Genomic DNA, 13,585 nt, shown 5'->3' on the forward strand with positions numbered 1-13,585 from the left:
CATAGAGAATAACCAAGAAAACTTACTCAATAATATAAATAAAGAATCTAAGTCATTTTTTTATATTATAAATGTCATTTTGCTATCAAATCGTGTTGCGCAGATTGTGCTTTATATTTGGCGTCAATTTGGTCTCAAGTTATGTTATCAAGCTTTGCTCGGTTTTTGGTAGCAATTTGCTGTTACTTTTTGTCGACAAGCTTTGGCAACAAAATCGAAGCCTAATGCGGACACAGTTGATGCCAATTTGTTGAATATTTTTGCTTAAAATTGATGACAATTTGCTGGCAAATTGCGAACAAATTGTTTACTGGGTACATAGTGCCTTTTGTTTCAGACAGAATGATAGTATATGATATCAAATAAACATCATCACGAGTTCAGATTTCTCTCATCAATGAGATAGTCAAATCATAATTTGAATAGCTCATTCGATTTGTTTTTGTCGTATGTTTGGCTGTAACTCTCTGCAAATACTTACATAAGCTTAGAAATAATTCTACATACATGAATATATAGTGAGGTTATAGAAGAAAACTGTCTAAGAAAAAATTTGTGCTGAATTTTGACATTCCAAACCACACCCGCCAATTCTTAGCACAATTTACTTATTTCTGGAGAAGTGTTTTGGATTTGATGCAGTAAATACGCCTCAGAATCTGATTTAAGAAACGTCGGTTTACAGGTTGCTATAGTCGGTATTCAGTACCCTCTTAAAACACAAAGTTCTTACATAGATGTTTAAGAATTTTTAAATTTTATGTGTCAACATTGTATTGTTAAATGTACATCTTTGCGAGAAGATAATAACATCAGCGTAATTAATATATTGATAAGGACCTAAAAAGAAGGTCGAAACGTTTATTTTTACTCATGATTTAATAAATCACTTTCTTGTACATCTACACATCAACACCGTTGTTATGCTCTGACTGCCTTTACCACACCTTTATAAATTATCCGGAGCTAATCATCGTTTTCATCACATTTTTAAGAATTTTTATTTTTTAAGTTATTTTTCAAAAATATTCAAACTTTGTCAAATGTATGTATACATAATAAATAATATATATTAAATTAATAATAACGAAGAATAATATTCTTCGGGGCTCAGAAGTCTTAAACTAATGAATGAATTAAAATCGGGTTAGTCGAGCCGTTTTGCAGGATGTTATGCAGAGAATGTGCTTGAATATATATTGTGGTGGCTAAGGAATTAGTCACCACAGCGCCTACATATAGGCAGCAGCATATACAGGATAGAGAAACACGGCACGGCGAGTTTCTCGGAGACGGTCTNGTGGCTAAGGAATTAGTCACCACAGCGCCTACATATAGGCAGCAGCATATACAGGATAGAGAAACACGGCACGGCGAGTTTCTCGGAGACGGTCTCGCGCGGCAAGCTTTCGTACCGCGCTCTGCCGCCGCGCGGCGCAGGGCAGCGACAAGTCTCGCGTGAGAGAGTTGTGCGCCGGGGCCTTTATAAGAGGCCCGCCGGGCAACGACCGATACGCCTCGCTCGAGTCAGTAAAGGCACATTCTGGGAACGCAGCCAGCACTTCTGCACTCAGGATTCCGACAAAGCGACTCTACCATACAGCGAGGTATACTGCGCCACCCTCGTGGACGACGGCCATCGCCTCCCCGATCACCAGGGGAAACAAACCGGCAAGAAGAGGTCGGAGCCACCAAGGAGAAGAGGGTGCAGTGGCAACTACTGCCGTGGAAGCTGGTGCCTGTGGAGATCACTCACCACCATCTCACTAGGCCGCCCAGGATCTTCCTGAAGNCCGAGGATCNNAGGATCTGGCGGTTTACGTCGCCCCGAGAGGACTGGCTCCACCTGCCGAGGTTGGTCTCACCGCTCCGGGCTACAACGGAACGGGCCACTCAGACTCAGCCCGCCGATAGGACCACCCGAGGGACCAATCCGGAGCAGCCTTTCACGAGGCATCGGGCCATCCAGGTCACGGCCCTCACCCGGGAGCAAGGCAACCAGGTGGAATCCGACTGGGAGGAGCCAGAGACTAAAGAGCAGTCCACTCAGACCCTCGGACCAAAGGAAGAGACCTTGAAGGCAAGACCACAGGCCGCAGCAAGGAAAAGGGCACGCTCAGTACCACAGCAANGCTCTGGGCGCGTCCACATCACCCGGTGCAAGCCGCACNTGTTGTGGCNAGAAGGACCCGGGGCCGCAGACTAGTCCCGGCGCTCCTCAAAACCAATCGGCCCTTTTCGGGGCCCCTCAAGATACACTATAAAGAGACTTGTATATACGCCTGATAGCGTAATCATTGTAAATAGATCTTGTAAATATATCTAGTAAAATTAAGCACTGGTGTATTCCTTGGAAACAGGCCCGACTACTCTATCCATCTCCTCTTGCGGTGTACACACATAAACACGACGACCACAATTGGTGACCCCGACGGAAGAACATGTCAAAGAAACAGGAAACCACCATTTTGGTGAGCGACGAGGAGGGGATAAGCAGTAGAGCAACAATGCGGATTCCGGCGTTTTGGCCAGAAGATCCAGAAATATGGTTCGCACAGGTAGAAAGCCAGTTCGCCCTTTGTGGAGTAAAGGAGGATGAAGCAAAATACGCATATGTATTATCGAAATTGGAGCCGAAACAAGCCAGAGAGGTGAAAGATGTAATTACACAACCGCCGACTGGAAGCAAATATCCGACGGTGAAGAAAGCATTAATTCAGCGTTTGACAGACTCACAGGAGAATCGCATCCGGCAACTTCTGGAACAAGAAGAGCTGGGAGATAGAAGACCGTCACAGTTCCTACGTCATTTAAAAACCTTGGCAGGGACAACGGTATCAGACAAGTTATTGCGAACATTATGGCTGGGCCGCTTACCACCGCAAGTCCAAGCAATTCTAGCGACAAGGGCAGAAGATGACATAGACAGCGTGGCCGAACAGGCGGACCGCATTCACGAAATAAATAGCAGAGCACTGGTCGTAGCAACAACTCCGCAAGTAGCAGCAGCACAAGCTTCAACATCAACCCCATCAGAGCAAATCGAGGCATTAACAAAACAGGTAGCCGAGTTAACCAAGCAGATGGCAAAATGGATGAAGCAAAGCAGGTCTCGACCAAGGAGCCGGTCGAGAAGCAAGCCAAGACGAGGAGCAATCAAGGAGGAAGAAGACATCTGCTATTACCATCGCAGGTTCGGAGCAGAGGCTCGCAGATGCGCGCAGCCCTGCGCTTACAAAGAAAAAAACCAAGAGGGCAGTCATTAATGGCGGTAGATGACGACAGCCCAAGACCACGCCGCCTCTACATAATAGATAGAAAAACAGGAACGAAATTCTTGATAGATACCGGATCAGACGTTAGTATATTCCCGGCAAAGATGACAAAAGGTATTAGACGAACAGTCCAACCATTTGAATTATACGCAGCTAATAAGACAAGGATCCATACATATGGAACAACTATTCTACAACCAGATTTCGGCTTGCGAAGGGCATTTACATGGCGATTCATAATAGCAAATATTACAGAGCCGATCATAGGGTCAGATTTCCTAGGCCATTTCCATTTAGTCCCGGATGTGAGAAGAGGGAAACTCATAGACGGAGAAACAGGGCTAAGTACGATAGGAAGGCCTACGTACACAAAAGCATCTTCGGTAAAAACACTGGAAGGCAGTACTCCATATCACAGGATATTGGCGGAATTCCCGGAACTTACAAGAGTAGGAAACATGAAGAAAGGAATAAAACATACTACAGAGCATTACATCACGGTGACAGCAGGGCAGCCCGAGACATGCAGACCAAGAAGATTGACAACGGACAAACTCAAAGCAGCAAAAATGGAATTCACCCTTCTGCTGCAGGAAGGGATAATAAGGCCCTCAAGAAGCCCGTGGTCAGCCCCACTACACATGGTACCAAAAAACGACAACACGTGGAGACCATGCGGGGATTACAGAAGAATGAACGCAAGGACCGTGCCGGACAGATACCCAATATCCCACATAGAAGACTTCGCACAAACCTTATATGGAAAGAAGATATTCTCGACAATAGACCTGGTACGGGCATATAATCAGATACCAGTACACCCAGAGGACGTACAGAAGACGGCAATAACAACACCATTCGGACTATATGAATTCAACTACATGCCGTTCGGGCTACGAAACGCCGCCCAAACGTTTCAAAGATTCATAAACGAAGTACTACGAGACCTACAGTATTGCTACGCATATATAGACGACATATTAGTAGCATCGACCACAAAGGAAGAACACGAAGAACATATACGCGAAATCTTCAAAAGATTAGACGATTATGGAGTACGAATCAACCCAGCCAAGTGTACCTTTGGAGAGCAAGAAGTCAGATTTCTGGGCTACCTGGTAACAGGAGAAGGCACGAAACCACTATCTGGTAAAATAGAAGCTATCAGGAAATTCCCAAAACCGAAGACAGTAAAACAGTTGCGACAATTCCTAGGAATGTTGAATTTCTATAGGCGATTTATCCCCGGGGCCGCCAAAGAGCAAACAGAACTGAACGACCTATTAAAAGGACCCAAAAATAGAAGGAAAACCCCGGTAGAATGGACAAAAGAAGCAGAGCAAGCATTTGAAAAATGTAAAAGAAGTTTGGCACAAGCAGCACAACTAGCACACCCAAAAACGGGGGCCGAACTGGCGATAACAACGGATGCATCAGAGAGTGCGGTCGGAGCGGTGATACAGCAGAGGATAGGACAGGAATGGCAACCGTTAGCATTCTTCAGTAAGAAACTAACGGACGCACAGAAACAGTACAGCCGTTACGACAGGGAATTATTGGCGGTATACCTGGCAATAAAACAGTACCGGCACATGTTAGAAGGACGCCTGTTCACAATATTTACGGATCACAAGCCTCTAATATATGCACTAAATCAAGACCCGCTAAAAAGCTCCCCCCGGCAGGCCAGGCATCTGGAATATATCGCGCAATTCTCAACAGACATACGGCATGTATCCGGGAAAGAAAACATAGTAACAGACGCCCTATCACGGGTAAATGCAATCGAAAAAGCAATAAGCTTGGAAGAAATGGCACAAGAACAAGAGACCGACGAAGAATTAAAAGTAATCTTAGAAGAAAAAGGATTACAATGGAGCAAAATACAAATACCAGGAACCGCGAGCAGTTTATACTGCGACCGGAGCACACCTGTGACAAGGCCATATGTCCCGAAAACACTAAGGCGGAAAATCTTCCTGGCACTACATAGCCTAGCACACCCAGGAACAAAAGCGTCGGCAAGATTAGTAGCACAGAGATACGTATGGCCAGGAATACAGAGAGATTGTAGAGCATGGGCTCGCACATGCATACAATGTCAAAAATCCAAAATTACTAGACACAACAAGTCCGCGGTAGGAAACTTCGTAGGACCCACCAGACGATTCGAACACATACACACAGACATTGTAGGACCACTGCCGATCTCAGAGGGATACCGATATTGCTTAACGATAATAGATCGACTATCCAGATGGCCGGAGGCAATTCCCATCAGTAACATCACGGCAGAAACGGTGGCACAGCAAATATTCAACCAATGGATAACACGCTTCGGAACACCGCTAAGAATAACAACGGATCAAGGAAGACAATTCGAGTCCGACTTGTTCCGGCGTCTGACACAGCTAACTGGTACAACACACTGGAGAACAACAGCGTACCATCCAGCGGCGAATGGAATGGTGGAACGACTGCACAGACAAATGAAAGAGGCAATAAAGTGCCACCAATCAATAAGATGGACAGAAACATTGCCGGTCATAATGATTGGAATACGAGCGGCCTGGAAGGAAGACATCCAGTCCACAGTAGCAGAGATGGTATTTGGCGAACCAATAAGGCTACCAGGGCAATTCCTACACGACCAAACACAGGCAAGAAACACGGACGATTACATAGGACGTCTGCGCGAGGCAATAAAAAACTTGCAGCCAAAAATAAAAAGACATGGCCAACCGGCAACATTCATGTTCAAGGACATGGATACAACCCCACAGGTTTTCGTACGGCACGATGCACCAACCGGGGGGACGCTACAACCCCCATACGACGGACCGTATGAGGTTCTCAACAGAGGAGAGAAAACCTATAAGGTACGAATAAATGGGAGACCAATAAATGTCTCAATAGACAGGCTGAAACCGGCATTCATACTGCAACAGGAAGAGATGCCCAAAAGAGAGAGTGGAGAAGAAGTGCAGTCAAGTGGTAAAACACACTCACGAGCAGGAAGACCACTAAGACAAACGGTACAATTCCAGACATAAGAAGGGGGCCCTATACAACGAGGGGGGTCCTGTGGCTAAGGAATTAGTCACCACAGCGCCTACATATAGGCAGCAGCATATACAGGATAGAGAAACACGGCACGGCGAGTTTCTCGGAGACGGTCTTGCGCGGCAAGCTTTCGTACCGCGCTCTGCCGCCGCGCGGCGCAGGGCAGCGACAAGTCTCGCGTGAGAGAGTTGTGCGCCGGGGCCTTTATAAGAGGCCCGCCGGGCAACGACCGATACGCCTCGCTCGAGTCAGCAAAGGCACATTCTGGGAACGCAGCCAGCACTTCTGCACTCAGGATTCCGACAAAGCGACTCTACCATACAGCGAGGTATACTGCGCCACCCTCGTGGACGACGGCCATCGCCTCCCCGATCACCAGGGGAAACAAACCGGCAAGAAGAGGTCGGAGCCACCAAGGAGAAGAGGGTGNAGTGGCAACTACTGCCGTGGAAGCTGGTACCTGTGGAGATCACTCACCACCATCTCACTAGGCCGCCCAGGATCTTCCTGAAGCCCGAGGATCCCAGGATCTGGCGGTTTACGTCGCCCCGAGAGGACTGGCTCCACCTGCCGAGGTTGGTCTCACCGCTCCGGACTACAACGGAACGGGCCACTCAGACTCAGCCCGCCGATAGGACCACCCGAGGGACCAATCCGGAGCAGCCTTTCACGAGGCATCGGGCCATCCAGGTCACGGCCCTCACCCGGGAGCAAGGCAACCAGGTGGAATCCGACTGGGAGGAGCCAGAGACTAAAGAGCAGTCCACTCAGACCCTCGGACCAAAGGAAGAGACCTTGAAGGCAAGACCACAGGCCGCAGCAAGGAAAAGGGCACGCTCAGTACCACAGCAAGGCTCTGGGCGCGTCCACATCACCCGGTGCAAGCCGCACTTGTTGTGGCAAGAAGGACCCGGGGCCGCAGACTAGTCCCGGCTCTCCTCAAAACCAATCGGCCCTTTTCAGGGCCCCTCAAGATACACTATAAAGAGACTTGTATATACGCCTGATAGCGTAATCATTGTAAATAGATCTTGTAAATATATCTAGTAAAATTAAGCACTGGTGTATTCCTTGGAAACAGGCCCGACTACTCTATCCATCTCCTCTTGCGGTGTACACACATAAACACGACGACCACATATATATATGCATACACATATATTAACGAAATAATTTTTTTCCTCCATATAGGATGCTGGATTTGCATCACATGTATATGAAGGACCCCGTATACCCCCCTAACTAATTTTAAAATATTGCGAAAAAAACTCCTCAGAAAAATCTTATTCTTCGTCATTATTAATTTGAGATTTACGCTGGTGGAAGACGGCGTTATTATCAGATTTACATTCGATAGATGTGCTAAGTATTGCGAGACAAACTCCAAGTGCCTCGATAGCCTAACAGGGAAGGCGACGGCCCGGAAAGCCGGAGATTCCAGGTTCGACTCCTGGCTGAGGAGTTTTTTTCGCAATATTTTAAAATTAGTTAGGGGGGTATACAGGGTCCTTCATATACACGTGATGCAAATCCAGCATCCTATATGGAGGAAAAAAATTATTTCGTTAATATGTGTATGCATATGTATATATTCAAGCACATTCTCTGCATAACATCCTGCAAAACGGCTCGACTAACCTGATTTTTTAATTCATTCATTAATATATATTAAGTTTTAAATAAGAACTTATATTCTATTTTGATATTTTATTTATTATAAATTTTAAATTTCGTTTCTTTTATAAGTTTAATTCATTTTTATTGTAGATGACAAGTGATCAAGTAAGGTGGAAGATGAATGCTTTACTAAAAAAATACAGAGAAGTAATTGATAATTTTTCAAAATCTGGAGGAGGAAAAATTAAATTTGAATGGTGTCAACAGATGGATGATATTTTTCAAAAAAAATATGGAAAAATATTGGAAAAAAAAGATGCCACTAATGAAAACTATACAGTTGCGTCTAAAGTATGCACTACAATAAATAAAGTATCTTCTCAATCTGAAAAAAACCAAACATCAACGTCTACATCGGGAAAAAAACAAACATCAACATTTCAGTTTAAAAAAAATCGTTCTTTTCATTCATGTTCATCATCAAGTTCTCAATATGCAGAAAAAGAGAGTTCTGATGAATCGTCACCCAAGTCACCTAAAATAGATGTATCTTCATATGTAACTAATATTCATTCTAAACAAAAATGTTTGCCTCGTGGAACAGGATCTACAATAGCAAAAACAAAACTTGAGCTCGAAAAACAATGGCTTCATTATTTGACAACAAACCAAGAACGTGATCGTATAAAAGATGGTAAATACACTACTCTTATTGAGAACAAGAAGGAACAAATTAAGTTAAAAAAAAAACAATTTGCATTAAAAGAACAAGAGCTTCAACAACGTCGCGAAATTGCAGAAAAAAATTAAAAGAAAAAAATGGTATATAATGAAATATAAGAAATTGAAAAAAAAATATCAAATTTCAAAAAGATATGAAAATAGAAAATAGAAAATAAAGAAAATCAAAATACTCATAATATATCTTCGGATTCGGATTAGTATACAGAAATGTATTCTACATTTCATAAAAATATCTTTTTGTTCCTTTAACTTCGTTTAGTTCATTAAACATATTGTGTTCGCAAAAATACTTCGTATAAAGTGATAAAGTTGTAATTTTAAGATAAGGGTTTAGTTTGCTTAAAATGTTTTTTTCCAATGTTATTAAAACAGTTAATACATAATTACAAAAGATATCAATACGCAAAACTTAATATGTAAGAGATATTAACATTAATGTAAGATAGAAAAAAAGGTTTTGTTGAGTTATGCTAGAATGTCTCTACCTTAAATATTATTGATTAAAATATAAGAGTTACAACTTATATGGCTTGTAGTTAAATATTATTATTTACAAATTGAGATAAAATTTAACATTTTAAGTTTACTGATAAAACTAATAGAGATATTAAGACATCAATAATATAAAAAGTTTATGTTTGATGATACTGTATTTTATACTAAAAAAGATAAATATTTATATAAATATTTATTTATATAGCATTTATTTATATTCAAATATTTATATAAATATTTATTTATATAACATTTATTTATATCAAATGCTATCATATTGTTTTGTAAAAAAAAGGTTTTTTAATAAACTTATATGAATTGTAATAAACATTTATTATTAAATGATACAGTTTTGTACAACATATGTCCTTAATCACTTAATGATATTATTCAATGTTAATTTAAAATAATTAGAAACAATATATTTATTATAAGAGTGCAAATAAATATTAGAATAGTTCAATAATTATTGTTCAATAATTGTAGAAATTAAATATTAACATATGATTTTTGATACAAGTACAAGTTTCAATTATTATTATACATTTAGTTAGTGTATTTAGTTTTTTAGTTACCTATAATATCAAAAACATTTTTTTTAATAGACAGAGTTTTTAAGAAAAACAACACAAACTATATAATATTATATATACATATAATATTAATGATGAGGAAATATTTCATGAAAGAGTCGACTTCTTCGATCTCTAACAATACGTTTTTTGATTATATTATTACATAAATTAGGATCAATATTTTCGTCTTGATATTCAGGAAAGTCGTACATATCATCTTTATCACTACAATAATTATGTAATATACACGCAGCTACTACTGTATTAGTAATAAATGGCAGATTACGGTATTCGTTAAAAAATTTAATACGTCTAAAACGTCCTTTTAACAGACCAAATGCTTTTTCGATTAAAATTCTTGTTGATGAAACTATATAATTAAATTCTAATTGTTGAGGACTTAAATGACCGTTATCTTTATATGGTGGAACAAGCCATGGCAAGGAAGGATATGCTGCATCACCTATTAAAAATGTTTCATTAGAAAATAACATAGCTTGATTATTAGATGCTGTCTGATATAATGGTGATTTTCTCAAAACACGTGAGTCATGCAAAGAGCCTGATTCGCCACAATAAATATTTGTGAATCGCATATTTGCATCTACAACAGCTTGTAAGCAGATTAAAAAATACTTTTTCCTATTAATATAATCACGAGCATTTGAAGGTTTTTCTATTCTGATGTGAGTACCATCAATTGCTCCCAAAACGTTTTGAATCCCTTGTTTAGTAGAAAATTGATTACATATAATTTGAATGTCTTGTCCTTGTGGCCACTTGATAATCATATCTAATTTAGTCAAAAGCCAATTTATAACTCGTCGTAAAACGAAATACAGATGATATTGAAACAAAAATAAAAAATGAAACAAAAATAAATCTATCTGATAGAGTTCGTAATGATTCGGTGTTTGCTATATACCATAAAAATAATAGAAAACTCACTTTTGCAGAGATTGGTTGTATTCCAAAAGAATGTGATGGAATGAAACCAGAATTTTCTAGTTCATCTGAAAATGAAGTTAATAATTTAATTCATATAGTTTTGCATTTTTAATTTGTTTTCTGTAATTAAAACCCATAAATAGTTATCATTATACCAATTAATATTAATGCAGTATGTCAGTTTATTCTCAAATGCTCTTTAAATTCTCGATCAGACCAAAGATTAATAATTTGAAGATAATCTTCAATCCGATGTTTTTTTCGACCACTTGTTAACACTTTTATCAGAGGAAATAGTAATAAATCTTCATCCTCACTGCTTGAAATACTTATATCTTCTGTACTACTACTTAATTCGCTTAACTTTTCACCATTACTACTTGAAGAACTGCTAATCGTTACGTTTGATTTTTCCATTAAATAGAAAATAAACTTGTTATCGTTATTCATCTAAACAATTTAAATTAATTTCTAGACATTGATACACTTTATCACATTTTTATTTAATTAATTTTTATCTAATTAATATTTCATTTAACATCAAATAAAACAAAATGTTTATAAATTATACTTACTTTTCTGTATTTTTGTTTTTTTCTCTTATATATGTGTATATATTTTTTTTTATTTTCTAAATCTTTATAAGTAGATTTATTTAAGTCGCATGTTAAACAGAAACTAATAAGTTGATTAGAAATACAAATCAGTTAATTTATATACAATATAAAGCGCGATCTATCGACTTCACTACGAATTAAATAATGTTCCAACAAGCAGCTTCACACTGCTCTTCTGTGCCTGATACTGTGTTTGTTTGTGTCTTCTTACTGGAAAGCAACCAGTGAGAAACAAAGACAGAATGACTCGTGTCGACTTGTGTCGACTGTGTCTCCTAAAAGGAAAGCAGCCATAATTGTGATCGACATCAATCGCGATTCTTTGACTCTTCTCGGGAGAAGAGTCACAGGCTGCTTTCCTTTTAAGAGACACAGTCGAAACAAGTCGACACAAGAGTCATTCTGTCTTTGTTTCTCACTGAATACTAAACAAAAACAGACTTTGGCTGCTTTTCTTTTGAGGAGACACAGTCGACACAAAAGTCATTCTGTCTTTGTTCAGTATTCAGTGAGAAACAAAGACAGAATGACTCTTGTGTCGACTTGTGTCGACTGTGTCTCCTAAAAGGAAAGCAGCCATAGTTTCTCGCTACTCGGCCGCCGGCTAGAAGTGTCTTCACTCGCGTATACCAATCGGCACGATTATATTACAATATTATCGCAACACGGGTACCGGCATTACAAACGCCCGTATTTCGTAGATATGCGCTCTACGAGGGATGAAATATAAGTAAATGATTTGTGTTTATTTTGTTATTACAGACACGTACGATGCTGCACTGAAGAAGTTGGAAAGTGCCAAAAATGATTCCGAAGTTGAAGAAGAATATTCAAAAAGAGAAAATAAACATTTTCGTCAAAGAAGGCATAAAAAAATTATAAAAGACTACGGATTAATTGAATCAACCGACGCCGACGCTGAGGTGGATGAGTCTCTAAGAAAATCAAAATTATTGTCCTTACATTGCCAAAATGATTTTCCTCTACCACCTTCAGAAAAAAAACAGCGTAAGTTAACGTTTTAAATATTTTCAAATAGGCTAAGTCCAATGGAAGAATTGCGGACAAAAGTTACACACATTTTTAAATAAATCAAAAATTCATAGACACACACACACACTCACATACATACATACAATATATATATAATTATGTAAATTAACCTTTAACTTACCACAAAGTCTTTGATATTTTATTTATTATTCCTATTCTTTTTATGAGGTTGCTGCCGCTGCAGTCCAAACTTTTTTTTTAATTAATATTTATATATTTATAATTCTGTTAACAAATGATACCTGCATACGTCAAAATGACAAAAGGATAATAAGCATTGATTCGAATAAGGGAGATGACGATAGAAATAAAGCAAACAAAAAGAAAGTAAATGATTCATCCGCACATTTTTCTGCTGACAATCAAGATGAGTTGTTACCATTTGCAATTCATTAATTAAACGTTTAAGTTCACTCATAAATAATTAAAGTTAAAAATTAGATTTTTAATTGTTACATAAACAAATTAAAACTTAAATTTTTATTTCTATAAAACATTAGAAATTTATTATTTCTTGAAATAATAAAAATTAAAAGATAATTTTCACATTTTTCGTGGAAAAATTAGAAATTAAGTTCAATTTTCCATAGTGTTAACNAAAAAATTCAAACTTAAGTATTCAATCGTGAATTATAAAAAATGAATAAATAAATTATGTTTTAACCCTGATTGTAACATGAAGTAATTTACATTTAAAGCTTTGAGAAGCAATTCCAACAATTTGAAANATTATGATTAAAAGTATTAAATTTTATAGGATAAAATAGTTAAAGTTTAGAAAGTAATTGTTGCTATTATAATCTCCAACTCTTTTTTGTTCTTAAAATTCCTATATTTACAGTCCCGTTGTCAAGCTCGAGTACATCAAACGATGTCAAAAAAAGGAGAACAAGCAACGATCCGGATAAAGAAGATAACAAAAGTAAAAGGTCAATGGATCATTTATTGAATTATTTTCCTGGTGAAAATGAAAGTACGTTACTATGGTAAACAGTTTTTCATTAACTTTGTGCAGGAAAAATATACTTTTGTCATGTGTAAAAAATATGTGATAAAAACATATAATTTTATTATATATTCTTGTGGTCTCATTTCAACATATGATAAAAACAACTGATAAAAATATGTAATATATAATTTATATAAAAAATTTATGAAAAATGTAACATTTATTTTATGAAAAATTTTTTCCAATTAT

General features: G+C 38.4%; 1 protein-coding gene, 1 long non-coding RNA gene and 1 pseudogene across 2 annotated transcripts; 2 read left to right on the forward strand and 1 right to left on the reverse strand.

The window, feature by feature from the left end:
* Window positions 1-2,441: 2,441 nt before the first annotated feature.
* LOC109862862 lies at window positions 2,442-3,266 on the forward strand. Its single transcript, XM_020443025.1, has one exon. The coding sequence runs from the start codon at window positions 2,442-2,444 to the stop codon at window positions 3,264-3,266; it is 825 nt and encodes a 274-aa protein (XP_020298614.1).
* A 6,589-nt stretch (window positions 3,267-9,855) lies between these two features.
* Window positions 9,856-11,167, reverse strand: LOC109862863 (annotated as a pseudogene).
* An 889-nt stretch (window positions 11,168-12,056) lies between these two features.
* On the forward strand, window positions 12,057-13,262 carry LOC109862861. The gene is made up of 2 exons (XR_002251231.1): window positions 12,057-12,342; window positions 13,229-13,262. It is a non-coding gene; the product is annotated as an uncharacterized LOC109862861 (long non-coding RNA).
* Window positions 13,263-13,585: the final 323 nt, after the last annotated feature.

This window comes from Pseudomyrmex gracilis, unplaced genomic scaffold, assembly GCF_002006095.1.
Source record: "Pseudomyrmex gracilis isolate BER0280 unplaced genomic scaffold, ASM200609v1 scaffold_2533, whole genome shotgun sequence".
NCBI classification, from domain to species: domain Eukaryota; kingdom Metazoa; phylum Arthropoda; class Insecta; order Hymenoptera; family Formicidae; genus Pseudomyrmex; species Pseudomyrmex gracilis.